The 18,997-nt window shown below is 36.6% G+C and overlaps 1 protein-coding gene across 8 annotated transcripts in view; it reads left to right on the forward strand.

Annotated features, from left to right (window-relative positions):
* PAM (peptidylglycine alpha-amidating monooxygenase) overlaps positions 1 to 18,997 on the forward strand; it is a 122,995-nt gene that overhangs the window by 32,463 nt on the left and 71,535 nt on the right. For all 8 annotated transcript variants that reach the window (XM_054053637.1, XM_054053643.1, XM_054053644.1 and 5 more), the window contains 2 exons: positions 16,367 to 16,885; positions 18,030 to 18,150. In XM_054053637.1, coding sequence (XP_053909612.1) covers positions 16,794 to 16,885; positions 18,030 to 18,150 — 213 coding nt within the window. In that variant the 5' untranslated portion in view covers positions 16,367 to 16,793. The remainder of the gene's footprint in view (positions 1 to 16,366; positions 16,886 to 18,029; positions 18,151 to 18,997) is intronic.

An 18,997-nucleotide genomic window follows, 5' to 3' on the forward strand; every position in this document is an offset into this window, starting at 1 on the left:
TCTGCTCATAGATTGCATTATTTAGGTGGAATCTATGTGTTCTCATTTCAGTCGGCATAAAGCTGTTTAATTCTATAGCCCTGTTGTATGTTCCCTCTCTCTTATCCTGAAGGGGTGGACCAACAACTCTGTGCAGAATTGGGAAGGGACTTGCCTCAGTTTAAATAAACTGCCAATTCAAAACAAACAAGTGAAAACTAACCAAAAAAATCTTCTTAAGTGAATTCAGCTAGGTGTTTTAAGGGTGAAGATGTTTCTGTTATCTCATAGCCACAGTAAACGAACAAGCATTTGATTTGTTATGGGTGAAGTACAACGGTGTGGGAAGAAAATCTGTGATTTCTGGCTTTTAGTGGACATGTTTGTAGCTATTAGTGGAAAACAATTTTGCAAGTATTTGTTCTGGTATGGTTGATTTGAACAAGAAAACAACTTGACCTTTTTTGATGATATTTTTAAAAGTCATCTGCGTAGTTTATATCAACAAGTAAAATTTTATGAATAACTGGTAGATTTGCTTTATAAACCCACTTTTTAGAAAGAAGGTTGTGAGATTTTAGTTAGTTAGTTTGGTTTATGATTTGGTTTATGATTCTAATTCTTAATTTGTACAACATTATGACTGACAAAACTGGAATTAGGACTGCTACTGTATACCTGGTTTTGCAGTCTGCTTGGTAATGGATTTTTATGATTATTTTGTTTCCTGTCCTTTAAAACCAATAGGTGCTTAACAGGAAAGCAAACTTCTCAAGGACACACTGCATATAATTTTAGGGTAGCATCTTGGAAGGGCAGTTGTAGTCAAAGTCTTCTTGCTGGATGGTAGGAAACCACATGGTGCAGAGATGCTTCTGTGTGTATCTGTTGTCTGCAGCACATCAGCAATAGCTGCTGAAAGCTGTCAGTATCGTGAAAGAAAGCAGTATTGGCTTTTATTTGTGTAGTGCTAAATAAAGCTTGTATTAATACAGCTGTGTTTGATGGTATTTTGGGGTGGTTTTTTTTCCCCTACGAAAAGTGTCACAATGATCATCAAATTGTATCAGGCCTCTCTGACTGCTAAATATGTTAAGAATATAGAAAATGTTTTTCTTTGCAGCTTTATGCAAAATCTGATTTGATTCTCTGTGGTCAAATTACAGTGCTAAGACTGATAATCAATGCAGCTGTTTTATCATCTGGTATACCTGATACAAAACACCTAAGAAAGTACTGGATAAGTCATTAGATATTAAATAGAATTGTCTGTTTTGAGAAAGGGATGAATAGGAAAATTCACATGTGGGGAAAGCAGAAGCAGTATTAGAACCAATTCTTCCTGTTCTTAGTAGAGAATGCTTGCAGTATCCTGTTGTTGTGTTCCCCTTTAAAACCTGAATGGTAATTTCTTTGAATCTATACTTAGAATCTTTTAAAACCGTTTTAAAACAAATTTGAGATGACTCAACTGCTGGTTGCCAGTTTCTGGAAAGTTCTTCTGTGTTGTTGGGTATGTGGTAGGGGAATGAAGATTACCTTCCTTCTAGCAGTTACGTTAAAAATGCTTGAAGAGTACATGCAACTAAACAATGTTGTTTTTTTTCTCTTTTCTATGCCATCTTTATTCTGCCCAAATGTTCTTCTGCACTGCCCATCTTCATTTCTGTAAAAGTTAAGCTCTGTCTGCAGCTGTCTCTTTATTTAACTGCCTTTAAAAGGAGCATGGAGCCTAAGTAAGTAATAAAAAGAGTTTGTGGCCTCTGAGGCATCTGGTTGCAGGGGTAATGGTGGCACCAGTGCCTGCTTCTTCAAAATTGCTTCTTTCAACTTGGTCTGAATAGTTTGTTTTAGTTCAGCACGTTACCTGTAGGGAACTATAGCAATATGACTGGTGGTGAAATTTTGTTGATGTACAGAACTAATAAGTAAGCCTTTACCTATGATTGAAATCCCATGGAAATCCAACAGAACTCTGCAGCTCGGGCTTCTGACAGCCTGGCACAGTTTGTCTCATGGTGCCCATGGAGCTGCATGTGCGCTGTTGTGCAGTTACAAAAAATATTTTATTAAACCTCTCGATTCAGATAGCTTACATGAAAGAAACAAGCACTGTGTACAGACCTGAACTGGGAGTTACACATCTAGGTATGCGATGATGGATCCACTCAGGGTGAAACACTGTGGAATTCAGTGGTAAGGGTGGTTGGGTTTCTCCATAAGTTTTAATTCCATTTACTGTTTTAGTAGATCTCAAGAAATAAAATATGCAAACTTTAAGGCAATTGGTTTTCCAGCAGGAGATTTTATGTTCGTCTAGTTGTCTTGAGTGGAAGAGTAACGTCACTGTTAAAACAATCACTTCTGTTGCACTGGGGAGGAAGAATCCTTTGAAACTGAGGTTCTTTGCCTAGTGTACCCCCCTACCTCAAAGAAGAAGTAACATGCATTTAGAATACTCTTTGTAAAGCAATGACCCATTTAATGCTTGCTTACATGAAGTTGTATAGGTACAACTTAAACAATATTACAGTTCAGTTTGTTTGTTTACAGGTTAGGATACTAAAACATATCTGTGATGTTTTGTTTCTGTTTGCTTTTATTAAATATTTTTTAAACTGACAGTTTCAGCTTAATCTTTTTTAAGGTAGCTCTTACCTTCACAATAATAACAGGATCCATCTACATAAAATTCTACAAGCCTTACTAAAAACATTCTTAGTCTTTACTTAGTGACATGTAGTGGTAGCACAATGTAATAAAGTTTTAAGGATAGTACTGTACAAAAAGAATAGCGTAGATTAATCATTAGCAAGAATGCTGACCAGATAAGGACATTGATTTGCTACCTGCTTTCAATGCAAAATGTAACAAATTTCCATCTTCTTGTTTGCCACTCCCTGGGGTGGGTGGCTTACTGGTACCTGCACCTGTTTCTTTAAAGGAGATGATTTTGGTAATCCCCTGGGCCAGAGACTAGCATGGCACTAACGTAGACTGAATGCTGGAAGAAACGGATAAAGTTAACAGGTTCAGTACAAGGTAATGACCGTTTTTTTCTTTTTCCTTTCACTATTATCTTGCTAATAATCTTAATTTTTAAGTTTTATTTAATCTTAGGCACCATACATAAAGATCTTATAAACTTCTCCATTATGCAACTGCACAAGAAGTTTATTATAAAATTTTCTGATGGGATACCAAACAGTTACAAAGTGTTTGAGTTGCCTCTGCTTTCACCTGTTATAGGAAAAAACCAGCATTAGCATGTTTTATAAAGATCTAATAAGGTACTGTGGTGAATTCTTATATCAGGTGGTATGTGTGGGGTCTTTGATGATATAGAACGCTATTTCTTCCTTGAAGGCTTTAGCTAGATTATATTTATTCGCTCTCTCCCCAGTGCAACTGTGGAGAAATTCTGTGTTCCTCACAAATGACATGACTTCAAATAAGCCATTACATAAGCATACAGAGATGATTGTAAAATGTGTTAACGAAGTAAATTGTGAATGTTTACTGGGCTGGCATGAGTAGCTTACTAGTAGTCCAGCTTCGAGTGTAGAGAATTAAAATTGGGTTCTCCGGCCTAATATTCAGAAGAATGTATGTATCTATAATCAATACTCTAATTTTATTTTTAGTTTGCAAACAGTTTGCAGTGCCCCTATTGTGGGTTACAAAGTGCAGTTGAGAGTACAGAGTTTTAATGGTGAGGTCTTCCATTTTCCAGTTTCCAGCTTCCTCTCTGGTGTCTCTGGCACATAATTGTATTTTGCGATCACACAGCAATTCCCAGTCCAACTTTCTCTTTCTTAGTTTAAAACATCCACATTTAAGTTTGTAGCATCAGTGGATCCTCTAGACAGACAGTGGAAGAGTGTGAACCCTAATCCTCGAGATGCTGTGAGCACAAGCCTACTGAGCAGGTACATTGCCAGCGTGCACTGGAACTCTTACAGATCACTGTACCAAATTGTGTCTTGATACAAAGAAAGATGTCCCTTACAAAAAATGTTGCTGAGAAAATTATTTGAAAGGCAGTCCAAAAGCCAGATTTGTCGTGTAGATTTTTGTGACAGTAACGTTTTATAGGTTTGAATAAAACTAGGACAGATGATTTTGTTTATGATGTAGTTTATAGATGCTACCAAAACTCTGCCAAGAGTGCTCTGAGAAACAGAAATATTAATATAATTCCCTCCCACTACTAACGTCTGAAATGAAAGATAGAAGCCCCCTTCTGAAGGATAACAGAAATACAAAGTAAAATAATTTGAGTCACTGTGGCTGTTGTCTTTGTCATCAGACCTGCAGTCTTTCTTAATAGTCAGAAAGTGAACCTTGGATAAAAAGAGGGAAGGTAAGTATAGGATGCAATTGGAGCCTGCAAAAAACCACTTCTCCCTAGTGGTGTGTAGTTACTGCTGTATGAGTTATGCTCTCATTTCTAACACTTAACGTCTTGATTCTGGCTGAAAAAGGCCGTGCTAATTACAATGTTTAATACGCAATTGCTTTCTTATTTGTTTTTTGGTCATCTGGCTTCCATCTTTGACTTGGACTTGATCTTCACCTCACTACAACATGTTTTTTCATACTTTGATTTCAAGTCTGTATTGCCAAAAAGCAGTTTCGGTTAAACTATCAGATTTATGGTATGTTTATAACTGTGGACTTTACAAATATAATTTGAAAAGGTAGGGGCGGGTAGGCACTGTATTCCTCCAAGGTGAGTTTGAAGTATGTTGTATGTGCCCTGCCAAGCTCTAGGCTTCTGTATGGATGTTTGAGTGTTAGAAGTGGAATTAATGTGTAATACTAAGGTCTTTCTCCCCTTGCCATGGCAGATGTTTAGGCTGCTCAGTTTCTCTGGGCTAGTTGGTGTGGACAGATATTTTTAAAGCACTTCATTGTAATTATTTCCTTATTTCATTTTCATAGCATCATAGAGTGGTTTGGGTTGGAAGGGAACTTAAAAATCATCTAGTTTCAACCCCCCTGCCATGGCAAGAGAAACTTTCCACTGTACAAAGTTGCTCAAAGCCTCAGCCAGCCTGGCCTTGAACACCTCCAGGGATGGGATGTCCACAACTTCTCTTGACAACCTGTTCTGGTGTCTCAGCACCCTCACAGTGAAAAAATTCTTCCTGAAATCTAATCTAAATCTCCTCTTTCAGCTTAAAACCGTTACCCCTCTTCCTATCACTGCATTCCCTGATAAATAGCTCCTTCCCATCTTTCTTGTAGGCCCCCTTGAAGTACTGAAGGCGGCTGTAAGGTCTCCCTGAAGCCTTCTCTAGGTTAAACAATCCCGACTCATATAGGAGGTGCTCCAGCCCTCTGATCATCTTTGTGGCCCTCCTGGACTTGCTGTAACAAATCCATGTCTTTTTTTGTGTTGAGGACTCCAGAGTTTAGTTTATACTGATTTATTTTATTAGTCAAGTAACCTGCATTATATTAAATTGTCACTGAAACACAGATTGACAGGAGTTGGAAAGGAGCTCTGGAGACCTAGTCCACTCCCTCCTGCTAAAGCTACTTTATCTAGAGCAGGTTGTACAGGAATGTGTCCAGACAGGTTTTGAATATCTCCAGAGAAGGAAACTTGATGTCAGTTCACGTAATCCATTGGAAAAACAAGCATTTCCTCACTTGAGGTAGTAATACTGTTAAAAACTTTTAACAATTCTTTTAACAACTAATTTAGATACTGACCTTTTCTGACAGTGTGCTTATGTTTTTGGATAGGTGACCTGCTTCTCCATTCTCACAAACGAAGCAAATTTTGTTGTAAAGAATTCTTGTTATATTTCACGCTAAAACACAAAGTCTGTTTTCTTTCTATTTTATCAATAGTTAAGGGGCACTTGAACTGTGACAATGAAATGTTTGTGCGAACAATTTTAATGCTTACCTGAACGATTAATCTTTGAAGCTTTTTTTCACTTCGCACTCAGATCTCTTTCTGCCTGATTACTTTCAGCTACTGCATCTCTGAAGTCTTTTGGGATTCAGGTTTTGGGACTCAGCCTGAATAATTTACTTCTGAGAAAAATGTGCTGAAACTAGAAGTAACCTATGGTAAAAACTGTGTAATGTTTTGCTTAGCACTTTAGGGGCAGGTGAAGGGGAAGAAAAGCTATGACTACCTCAGTATGGAGTACTCTTTATATTCTTAATTGAGCATTTTTGTAATTCTGTAGTGATTTTTTACTTTTTCTTTTCCTGCAAAAATGAGTGATCTCGTCCCAAGAGGAGCAAAACCGAAAGTACTCTGTTCATTGCTTAGAGTAGTAGACATGTAAATAACCACTACAAGTTAAAGAAGATTCCATTCAAAATTCCTGTTCTTCATTTGTTGTTTTGTTTGGTGCTTTTTTTTGTTTGTTTGTTTGGGGTTTTTTAAGCTTTTCTGCGTCTTACTGCTATTTCTGTACAGCATATGAGTGACTTATTTCTTGTCAGCTTGACCCGCACCCAGAGTTTTTCTTTATGAGAACTTGCTTATTAAAATGCAAACCAGAAAAAATAGTGTCTTTGTACTACAAAGAAAAACCATTCCAACATTTCTGCAAGCATACCTGTGGACAAATCACATCTCTGCTGATTTCCTTTCTATAGGCTGTATTTTTAAGAGTATTTGGTATGATGATTACCTTGTTGATATTTGTGCAAACAACTTGAATTACCTTCCATATACTGATTACTTTGAATAGTGAACTGTCAGTCTTAGACTTTTCCTTTTTATTTTTTTTTTGCTACTTGAAGAACTTGTGCAAAAATAAAGGCATTCTTATGTGAATAAGAGAAGTTTGTGGTCCTTTTGTTTTTTTTAACATCAAAGTGATGAGTCTGTGGTTTGCAGTAGCTCTAATACCCTTTCAGGGGTTGCAGTAGTTTTATTTCTGTCTTTTAAAAAAAATTTTGTCTTTTAAAAAAAATCTTGGTAAAGATTGTCCCTGTCATCTCTTGACAAGCCCAGAAACATGGTAGATCTTATTACTTCTTCTCTAGGACTTCTGACCAGAAGTGCTGCTTTGTTCCCCAGCATCCAGTTTGGCTAGAAATTAACGTTCTTACCATAAGGCCAGGCATTTCTGCCATGTCTAAAATGACTGGCATATCACAGTAAACTGATTTTTATGTAGAGATTGAAGATTAATCAGACTGAAGACCTTCTGATTACAAACTCAAATCTGTGACTGATGAAGAAAAAAACAGGCTTAGTCGTTTTCCTTTCATGTTCATTTTATTTGAAATTTAAACAGATTAGACCTGAAAATATCCAGGTAAAGGAATACTACCTTCCTCTCTGACACTTTTTAGACTGTGGCACAGTCCTGAGGGAAGAAATTGTGATCTGAACTGAGCAGCGATACTGTGTTAACAGGAAAGTTGAAAACTGTTGAACACTTTGCAGAAGAGCTTTGGAAAAGCTTACACGTGGCTTGTTCATCAGCTTTCATGTCCTTTTCTGTTAGCATGTCTGGGTCTTGTAAGCCAAATTTATAGCTGTCAACAGCAGGATAGCATGCCCTGGCTTTCTCTGTCCTTACCTACCACCACACCACACTCAGTTTGATAGATCAGTACCTTCATTTTCTTTCCCTTGAAAAGTCCCTGCCAGAGATCCCAGGTCTCCTGGGACTGTCTCTCACAACTCCTGAGTGGGGGACAGGATGTGGTATTGAAGGGGCTGAACCAGCAGAAAGGATTAAATAGAAGTCTTGCCACAGTGCTGCAGCCCTTCTCCAGGTGGGAAGAAGGACCAAATCAATTTCTTTTTCTTGTTTTTGGAGATATTGGAGGATTTTGAAGTAGCCTTCCAGTTTGGCCAATTTCAAACAAACTTTTAGAGGGTTGAGAAAATTATGCACAATGCTACTATGTTAAAAATCTTTAATCTTATAACCTGGTGGTAATAAGCTTAAAAATTATACATTTTCATTTTCTGTATTTAAGATTCTAACTTTATGGGTTGAAAACTGATAAAGTATTCCTCTAAAAGGAAGGAGTCACTTGAGCCTAGGTATATGTAATTCTTCTATCTTAAGATGTTAGTTACAAATTCTAACTTCAGCTTCTTCGGCTGTTTGCTGTATCACCAAGACTGTAAAACTCAACTTCAAAATAGGCAAAATGCTAAAATACAATATGTACATAGTTTATTTTTGTCCATTATTATTCTGCTTTAGTTTTCAATTATCTGCTTTTGTTGCCATAGTTTTATTACTGGTCCGTGGCTGAGTCTGAGATGAACTTACGCTCTAGAGTTCTTTGTAATGCTGGACAATTAACTAATTAAACAGTCTTAGGTTATCTCTAATGAATTGTTCCTAACTTCAAACTGATCATCTGATATTTGGAAGTAGTAACCATTATTTTTAGTTATAGGTAGCTATATCTTGAATTTTTACAGTATTCTAAAAGTAGGGGGCGAATTGGTGAGTGGAAGTAGTCTGTTCTCTTTGATTCCTACCTCTGTTTTTACAGCATGATTATTTCACATGTGGTGATTATTAATAATTAATTTTATTTGGGAGTAGGTTTGGCAGGGCTTTTATCTGCGGCCATTTCATCATGTAGAATTGTTTACTTCGGATTAGTAGAGCAGTACTATTACAGCTCATACTTAAGTTAATATATTAAAGATTTATGGTTTGGGCTGTTGCTGTGTGCACTGGCAATTCATTGTTTGCAGAACAATTTCAGCCTTAAATATGTTGCTGCAATATAGATTCACACAATTTGTTTTGATAAATTTGAATAAATTACTGTCATTCATTCCCTTTAAGAGTAAGGACTGTAACTTAGGTGTCATGAGATTTATAAATATGAGTGGTTTTTTTTATTTTTTTTTTGAAATAACTAGAATGTTAAATAATCTAGTCGAAAGATTGGTAAAAGATTGTGAAAGTATAGGTATCTGTCTTGCTGATTTTGTTTTGTATTAATTACTGGCAAAGGACAAGGAAAGATGTCCAGTTAGAAGAGTGGACTTTACTGGGGCAATATTCTGCAAGAAAAAAGTTTGTCATAAAAAGAACTGTAGTAGTTGAGAATTTATTTATCTGCTTTTACTATGAGTCTTAAATTGCTCAATTATTAACTAATACTAAACTGAATTCAATACAGTGACCTAGTTTCATCTTCCACTTTTTTCATTAAAGAATTCATGTTCATTTTTCTTTAGGTGTTATGTGAGCCATTTGGAACAAAGACTTCAACATTAGTTTTGTATTGAACTCCAACAAAATTCTATTGAGTCATTTTCATTAGGTGAAGTTGCTTGTTTTCTGTTGGTTGTTTTTTTTTTTCTTGAAGCTACAATATTATAAATCTCAGTTTAACTGCATCACTTAAATTGGATCTGTGGGAGGATATTCCAGATTTTAATCTGGGATGGCTGTTAAGTATGTCTCACCACATACAATTTAAGAAAAAATTGTTCTGTATTTTGGAGGAGGGGAAATGCCAACAACCCTCTCCCCTACATTTCTCTCGAACAAAATACTGTTATAATATTCATCACTCATAACAAAGCTATAATATACGAAAACTACTTCTCTGATAACAAGCATTCTTCTTAATTTTTTTATAGCACCCATACCTTTCATTATTTATTAAGGTTAACTTATTTTCAATGTACATTCCCAAGTAATAGTAATTCTACTTTTCTTTGGTTTACTGAAAATATTCCCCTTCGTTTCATCCATCTAAAGGTATATACCCCTTGAAGAAAATTTATTTAGGAGGGTTTTTCTATGGAAGTGTGTGTGTGTGAGGGTGTGTCCTGGATAGCGTTTGTATTGACAGGACATTCCAGCATCCTGTTCACGTGTTAAGCGAATGGAAACAGTGGAAGAAATCACTGCAGTGTACTCAGAAGTATATTTTACTCAACCGGGAAACACCATTTACGGAACACTATGCATAACATGGTTATGCATAACGTAACATTACAATCACGTAGCCAAGTGGAGCTAGAAGCTCGCTAGCATTAGAAGTTGTTGCCATTCCTGCTGCTGTCTTCAATCCTAGCTGCACACTGCAGTTTCTTTCTTTTTTCCAGTATTTATGTTCATCCGGCACCTTTGGAAACAAGCTCACTAATCTGAACCGAAAACTAGCCTAGGTTTGACCTCATTGTGGTGGCCAGGGACACAAAAGGAGGAGAGAATAGGAACATCCTCTTTGACCGTGAGCAACTCACATGGCCCCATAATCTCATCAATGGCATAGTAGGGTTGTGCTTACAGGTACTCTGAGCAGCAGCTGTGTTCTATTATCTGTTGCCTGTGCTCTCTAGGTTCACCTGTTCACCTAATTACACCCCCATTTATATTGGTTAGAGTGAAGCAGTTTAAAATAGACTGATAGCTGTATGTGGTGGGTTGATCTTAGCTAACCAGCAAGTGCCCATCAAGTCTCTGTATCAGTCCCCCCTTATCGAAAAGTCATGGGGGAAAAAATAAGACTGAAAGCTCAGGAGACAAAATAAGGACACGGACATCACTCGCCAACTACTGTCATGGCCAAAACAGACTCTATTTCGGAAAATTAATTTATTTCCTATTAAACAGAGTAGGATACTCAGAAATAAGAACAAGTCTTCAAACACCTTCCCCCACCTCTCCCTTCTTCACACGTTCAACTTCACTCCCATCTCTTCTATCTCATGTTCATGAGCAGTGCAGGAAAATGGGGAATGGAGGTTGCAGTCAGTTCATCATGCTTTGGTTCTGCCACTCCTTCCTCCTCAGGTTCTTCCTCTGCTCCAGCATGGGGCCCTTCACATGGGATGTGGTCTTCACAACATTTTCCAACGAGGGTCTTTCCCACAGGCTGCAGTTCCTCGCAAAGTGCTCTAGCATGGGCCTTCCTCAAGGGTTCAGACCTTCGGGAATGGATTGTTCAGGCATGGGGTCCCCCTTACGCTGTAGCTCCTGCCAGGACCATGCTCCTGCAGGAGCTCAGGCAGTCTGATTTAAGTCCTTTTTAGTGAAGGAACATACAATGAATTCAGTTCATAGTTCATAGGTAATGTGTAATTGAACTTAAGTATTTTAAGTGATCTCTCTTTTGGTTTATCCTTGGAGGCTAATAGTAGCTCTATAAAACATTCTCCCTTTAGTATTTTCTATTTTTGCATAACAAAGTTAAAAATGAAGGACACTTTAATGAATCTTTGTTCTTATTACATTGTGCTACTGAGAGTGATCAGGATATTAAAATGAAAGTGGAGGCTTCTCACGTGTTTTCCCTTTTAATCAAGTAATTAGTACCATCCCACTTGTTCATTTTTTCAGAATATGAAATCAGCAGTTTCTTAAGACGTCATCTTTCAATGAAAGATTTTGATCTTCCTTGACAAGTTTTATCTGTTTTGATACTTGGTCAAAGCAGAAGGATTAAAAGGTGAATTCTTGTGAATAAAATGCTTTTCAAATTCTATTAAAATGCAGAATGGGAGGACTAGTACTTCCTCTGATCTTCACATGTCTAAAAAATATCTCTGACTCCGACAGAAGAAACCGGAGATTTGCATCTTACTCTTTCAAATACGGAGTGTTTCAACCAATTTGAGTTTGTTTCACAGTGATGAAAGATTTTATTATCAATTTAGTCATTATTATTAGGTTAGCAAATTGTGACCATTCTTAATTGTAAGAGATGATGGAGGGAAAAAAAAAATTAAAAGCCTTTCATTCCGAAATTTGCCTTTCTGAAAAACTTATACAACTTTCCTGATGTTCGACTACAGGGTTTCTAGTCTGTGGATGTGCAATAATGAAAAATTGGGTTATAAAAGTTTATTTCTGCTGGAAATCTTCTAATGCTTTAGTAAAGCAGGCACATTTATATTAATGTGAGGAGGAAAGGATTTTGTGAGGTAGCTTGCTTACATATTTCTGTTCTATTAATAGAAATATAATTTGTCATTCATAAACATTTTTATATTTAATAGTTTACAGTCTGGTGATGGAGAGATGAACAAAAATCTTGCCTTGAATAGTGTATCACACCTTGTAAATTTTAGGTGAGAATTCAAAAATTTATTTAAGTTTATAAAATTTACAAGATTATTATTTTTATTTTGGTCTGAAATGCGCCATCATGTATCTCTAGATAGCGTAGTATTAAACCCATGTTCTCCAGGGCTCTGTGTTGGGGCCTGTTCTGTGTAGCATTTTTATCAATGATCTGAACAAGGGGATCACATGCTCCCTCCCAGTAAGTTTGCAGGTAACATCGAGTTGGGTGGGAGTGTTCGTCTTCTTGAGGGAATGAAGGCTCTATGGAGGGATCTGGGCAGGTTGGATCAATGGGCCAAGGCCAATTGTATGAGGTTCAACAAAGTGAAGTTCTCAGTAGTCCTGCATCTGGGCCATAACAACCCCATGCAACACGTTGTATTTGGAAAGCGTATGGTGAGTAAATCCATTTAGAAAGCATCCAATGTAACTGGTGTAATATAGTCAAGAAAATTATGTTCTTGCATCTTCATTCAATCTGTAAATACTGTGCTTCCTCTGATGTAGTGGATGATAGATTTCTTATCATGAAATATTTCCTTTAAAAATAAGCACTGTACTGATGCTCCGTAAATCAAATTTTAGAAAAGGTTGTTCATAAAAACAATATGAGCAATCATATTCCTCTTTTTCTCCTTTGGTATCTGTATCCAGAAGATGTTTTGGTAGCAGAAGATATGAATCTGTAAAATCTAAACTAAACCAAGAGACAAGCTTTATTTGACAACAATTCTCTTCTTCAAGAAGTGTCTTTGATATTACACCAAATCCAGTGTGGATTGCTGCAAAAATAGAGCATTCCTTTCCAGTTGTATGACTGCACCATTTCTTTTGTAACAGAAGTACAGCAGCTGCCTCCTGGCACATTGAGCAGTTGATCTGATGAAAAATTAACATACTGCTGGCATGGGCAGCGAGGAAGGCATCAGCTTCCTGAACCAATGCAGGGCAAGAGGAGGAGGAAAAATTGACAGCCTAAAAAGGATTTTGTAAATGATGAAAATTTACCTTAACTCTTTTTGGAGGAACAGTGAAATGAAGTCTGGTTTGAAGCAGCAGCTTCTACTCTGAAATAAACTCACTAGTTGTTGGATGATTTATAATTGTGTTCTGAGTGTTTTTCTATAAACTGTGTAAAAAAATTCAAGGAAAGTAGATAGTTCTCCAGCAAACAACATGACAAGGCTTTAAGGAAGAATTTTCTAAGGTGCTAAATGTATTCTTTAATCCAAAAAGTGTAGTATAAACATGACACGGAAATCAAGACGGTTTTTGATGCTTAAAAAAAAATAATCCAGGGTTCTAAATGTAGGGCTATACTTGATTGACCATACATTGCATTTAAAGTTATGGAGATCCTGTGATTTCTGTCATGATTGTTTCATTGGTGTCCAAAGACAAAAAAAAAAAAAGCTGTAAAAGCAGCTAAACTGTGGAGAATTTCCTTGGCTTTCTTGGCATTTTCTTACCTGTTCATTGCTCTGTAGGGGTAGTGGAGTTGTAAAAGTAACAAAGATATCTCACTTTGGTAGCAGAAAGTTTTCATCATCTGCTGCCACATTCTGCAGGGAAAATGCAGTGTCCCACTGGGCACACTGCTGGCTTATGGTCAGCAGGCTGTTGACTAGTATCCCCAGGTACTAGTTCTGCCACACATCTTTTCAGCTACTCTTCCCCAAGTGTGTATTATTGCATGGGGTTATCGTTGCCCAGGTGCAGGACCTGGCACTTAGCCTTACTGAACCCCTCAGCCCATCAATCCAGCCTGTCCAAATGCCTCTGTATTGGTTTCCTTCCCTCAAGCAGATCAACACTTCCACCCAGCTTGGTGTTACTGAGGGTGAACACTCCCAATTCTTTCTGCTTTTCCCCAGAGAAAAGAGGTGCTCCAGTTCTTTCGTCATCTTCATGGACCTTACTTGAGCTCTCTCCATACATCCATATCTCTTGTACTAGCAAGCCCAGCACCTGACACAGCATTCCAGGTGTGGCTTCATGAGTGCTGAGTTGAGGGGAAGTATCACCTCCATCGACCTACTGACAGTACTTCAGCTGTTGGAACTGAGGATACCATTAACTTATTTCGCACTGAGACCACATTGCAGGCTCATGTTCCATTTGGTCTCTGTGAAGACCCCCAAGGTCTTGTTGTCTGGTATTCTTGTTTATTGCATCATATCTGAAATTACTCTGAAATATCTCAGGACAGTGCTGCCTTTCTTTTTCTTTTCTTTTTTTCCCCTTCTTTTCTCCGAAATGTAAAGCTTAGTTATGCAACGCTCTGATCTTAAGTACTGGGTCCATTAAACTTTTATCCATATCCACCCGAGTGATGAAACTGTAGTTAAAAACAAAGCTTGTAGATTAAATTGGCTATTTTTGCTATTAGAACGCTTAACTCAGCATCTTTTAATTCTCACTGCAGTAAAGAAACCCTCATATCTCAGATTAGAAGGGACTACTGATGATCAGGTTTCTCAGTACCTTTCTTTTATTAATTTGTATGCCAGGTAGATAGCTGCTTGTAACAGACTTGCAGGCAAAAAGTAATTTTTTTTTTTCTATTTGTAGTCATTGGAAAATATCTTTTCAGATTTTAAAAAAAAAAGGTCATAATGTTGTAATTCTATGTATGTTAAAATCCAGTATTTCCTCCTGTATCTGTTCTTCAGAGCTCTTACTTTTCGCATGTATTTATAGTGTGGCCTGAAAATAAAAGCTCTGTTTCTTGGGTAATACGAATGAAAATGTGCTAGAACTTCCAGCCGAGGGGTTTACAAAGATGCTGAACAGTTGCTGTTGCATAATGATACCTTGAAGAGTAAAAACAATGAGGATTCCTATTTTTACAGTTGTCTTAACTTTTTGGGAAGCATATCACACTTGCCTTTTTTGTTTTATTTTTGGTTTTCATTATGGTACAGTCCTTTGTATGTGTTGCAGATTTCTGTAGTTCACTAAGACGATCTAGATCACAGAAATAAAGACATTTACATTAAAAAAATAAATTTGGATTGTATTGGTGCTTGCATGAATGATTATAGCTTTGGTGTGTTTTGGAAAGCTGAACACTAAGATGAAGTTATTAGTTTATTATTTTATTATTATTATGTTATTTTATTATTATTTTATTAGTTTTTTGTGAGTGAATCTTATGTGCCATCCTTCAATGAATAAAATATGCCAGTTCAGTTGTCATTAATGTAATCAGACTTTTAGATCTTAAAAATAGTTCAATGGAAACCTAGCTTAGCTGCTGAACGACAGGCAATGGTCCAACATGGCTTCTTAGTCTACGCATAAGCACGTTTGTTTTCAGGAAGCCATTTTGGTACGTGTGCCCTGAGGTGGAAGTGGTTTTTCGTAAAACATGTAAATTTTGTTTCATGTAAGAATCCTTCTTTTCTGTTTCATCCTTCTTTTCTATTTCGACTGTATGTGCCAGGGGCTGGGGATAGTTGATTTGGGATGTTTTTTCCTATTAGTATTTATGTGGAAAAAGGATTGCATAATACATTTTAAAAATTTTTAATTATGTTACAACTAAAAATTTCTATTCTACCAGAATTTGAATGCTCAATAAAAATATTAATGTCTTCCATAACACACTGATTTTCTAGCATACTTATAAAAAATTAAAATGTCACATCAACTAAAACTGAAAAAAAAACCCCAGTTAAAATTATAAGCAATGAGGAGATTATTGGTTTACGTTGGTATAACCTTGGTATATAGAAGGCTAGAAGAGTATTCAACTAATATAATCAAGTCTGATCTCAATAGTTATTGAGATGGTATTTCTGGAAATAATTTCCTATCAGTTTCTGAAATGGATATAAAAAGTAACTAAAGCACATAAGAAAAACATACCTTAATGACATCAGGTGTGTTACAGGTTGTGTTGTATTTTAAGTAAAATATTCTTCCAGCCTGCAGTATGTGCAGAAACATTTAGTGATAATTGATAAAATTTACGAACCTTCATTCTTGCGCGTCATTGTTTGGGGTTTTTTTTGCTACTTGCAGAACACCTTGTACCAGTGTTCCTGTGTGTGAAATACTCAGTGCTTTGCCTTTTGCATATCAGAGGACTTCTATGGTTCTTTCTGTTAAATAAAATGTGTTCTGAGAGTCTGTTTTATATATCAATATGAAATGTGTTGGCTTCTGACCCTGTATGGGTGGGAGGAGGGAAAAAGCAGGAATCAACAGATTGGTGCAATCTTTGTTTGGTTGGGTTAAAGCTTGTGAAAGGACTTGCTAATGTACTAAAATGCCTCAACAGGGGTTTGCTGAGAACTGTTGCTGTAATGTTCCTCATCCTTTACTTGCTTCTACTTTTACAGGTTGTGAAGGATGACTTATACTGGTTTCTGCAATGCTGCTTGGAGTCTCCTGTACTGTGGATTGATAAGTAACACTCAAATTTAATTGCACAACCTGGGGAAAAAACATCGGGCGTGCTTCTTTTCAGGTCCTTAAGTGGATGGAAGTACAGTGTCATCTATCTGCAAGGAAAGATTCTTCAGCAGATTTTTACAGCTAATAATACAGACAACATAGTGTCATCCACCTTCCTGATTTATAGTGCATCATTACCTTCCAAGACAGATGGTCTGTCAGAAGCTAGAGGATACCTGCAGAGCACATAATAATGAAGTAGTGAATTGATACTACTGCTGCTGCCGCCACCTAATTTCTAGGATCACAGCCAATAGAACTGCACTGCCCTTTTTCTGCTCCCTTACTCAGTCGAGGAACTGCAGGGTGGACATGGCTGGACTCGCTAACAACCTGCTAATACTGTTTCTTGTGTTTCAAAACGTCTGTTCGGGTTTCAGAAACCCACTCTCTGTCTTCAAGAGGTGGGTTGTGCAGGAAGACCTTGTGTTGAATGCGTGCAATCACTTAGGGTGGAAGTATGAAAAAGAATGTCCTAGATAAGCGTGTGTTTGATATTTGTTTGATTTTGCTCACTTACTCTGAATTTTCTTTCTGAAATTTTGAAATGGTACTTTTGTCATACTGAAGAGATAAATTCTTGTTTTATCTATAGGTTGCCCTATAAAATGTGAATTTAGTATGACAAAACAACAGTTAATAGATAACACTATAGGTGTGTTTTAGTCTACAAAAGGAAGTAATATATTTCAACTGCTTGGGTTAGCTTGCAGTATAATGTTATGTTTTAATGAGAAACATCAACTATTTTAAAGCTGGAAAATTGGTGAATGCACAAATGTATAAGTAAACTTTAATGTAGTGTGGGCAAGAGAGTAGCCTCTTAACTCTCAAAAAAAGTATTTTAAGGTTGGGAGGTATTTTGGACGGTGTAGTTACTGTGTAATTGCTGTGTTTATATATATATATTTACATACACACATGAATATACGTATTCAGACTTAGTATCAATGTTGCATCACCTTTCAGATGTCTCGCCATTTAGTTCTTTAGTGTTCTACGTGTTTTTATAAATTGTTTTTACATTGCATTCAATACAGACACTGATATCCATGTGAAGTTGTAAAATCTACTGTTTTACTTTGCTGCTTGTAATAGTTGCGATAGATGTTGTGATGTTGCAATTAAAAATTTCCCCTTTACACATAATTTAAATCTAATCTGTATTGAGTTATACATCAAGCACATAGTCTGAAAAAAAACAAAAACCCCAAACTGTCCTGAATGATTAACAGTGTTTGACGTTTTCTAGTGAATTAATTCTCTGCTTGTACATCCATGTATCACAGACAATTATTTAGATGCAATAACAGGTTATGTTTTCAGCTAATGTTTTCCAAACTAGTCTGTCTGATTGCTCAGAGGAACTGGTTCAGTTAATGCTTAGTAACTAAGATTTATTCCTCAGCTCGTGAAGGAATGAAATTTCTAGATAAGTGCTGGAGCTACTCAGCATTGTTGAACTTCTTTAGTAATTCTGAATAACCTTTTTTTAGAAAGACATAATGGAAATCAATATTTTTAAAAAACTTTACTCCTTGTTTTTAGGTATAAAGATGCAACCAGATCTCTTTCCAATGAATGCCTTGGAAGTGACCGGCCAGTGATTTCACTTGGTCTGTCAGATTTTGCATTGGACATTCGCATGCCTGGGGTAACACCTAAGCAGGTGAGAGAAATGCAGTTTTTCTTTTTGCTGATTACTCCTTTTTTTTTTTTTTTTTTTCTAAGCAAGGAAAATAAAGTCTTCCCTACAGATCACTCACATAAAGTGAACAGAAACCCCAGGGTAACTTTCATGTAAGTCTAAAGAAAATTAGGAAACTGAAGAATAATCTGAAATGAGTGAAGGATATGTTCATTTGATTAATTCTATTTGTAAAACATGGGTTTCATAAATGGAATTGCTGAACTTTAATAAAACTCACATTCCTTGTTCTAATAGAATGAAATATTTCCAGCTGTAAGTAAGACAAATTTATTTAAAGTTGCAGTTTACACCAAATCTCAGATGCCTCATCTAGATGCCTCAAATGCCTTTAGTTACATTAAATTGAATTGAACATGAACTTTAACAAGCTGAGGGAAAACAAAAACCATTGTATGAGTGTAATACTTTTGACCTAGTAAATTAAAATACTCCAGGAGAGCTACTATGAACATTGGTATACCTATTCAGGATTGAAGTTGGTTATCTTCTGCTGAGCCAAGTGATTAAAAATGAAGACAGTAGTTAAGATTTTTAACATTAGCATTAGCATTTTAAGTTTCACATGAAAGTCTGAGATTTTACTGTCATTTTCACATATAGTTTCATTACGCAAGATAAACAATGATTAGTGAGTTGGGGTTTCTTTTGCAGCAAGGCAATGCAGGGGTTTATATATGTCATTAAAAGACCCTATATCTCTCTTTAGAGGGCTGCAGGTGCTTGGAAAGAGAAGGATGTGCTGCGGTAGATGATGACTCATTGTTGCAGATAGCACTTTCAAAAAATACTGAAAGGAAAATAAGGG

The sequence above is a fragment of the Cuculus canorus genome, chromosome Z, assembly GCF_017976375.1.
Source record: "Cuculus canorus isolate bCucCan1 chromosome Z, bCucCan1.pri, whole genome shotgun sequence".
Taxonomy (NCBI): Eukaryota; Metazoa; Chordata; class Aves; order Cuculiformes; family Cuculidae; genus Cuculus; species Cuculus canorus.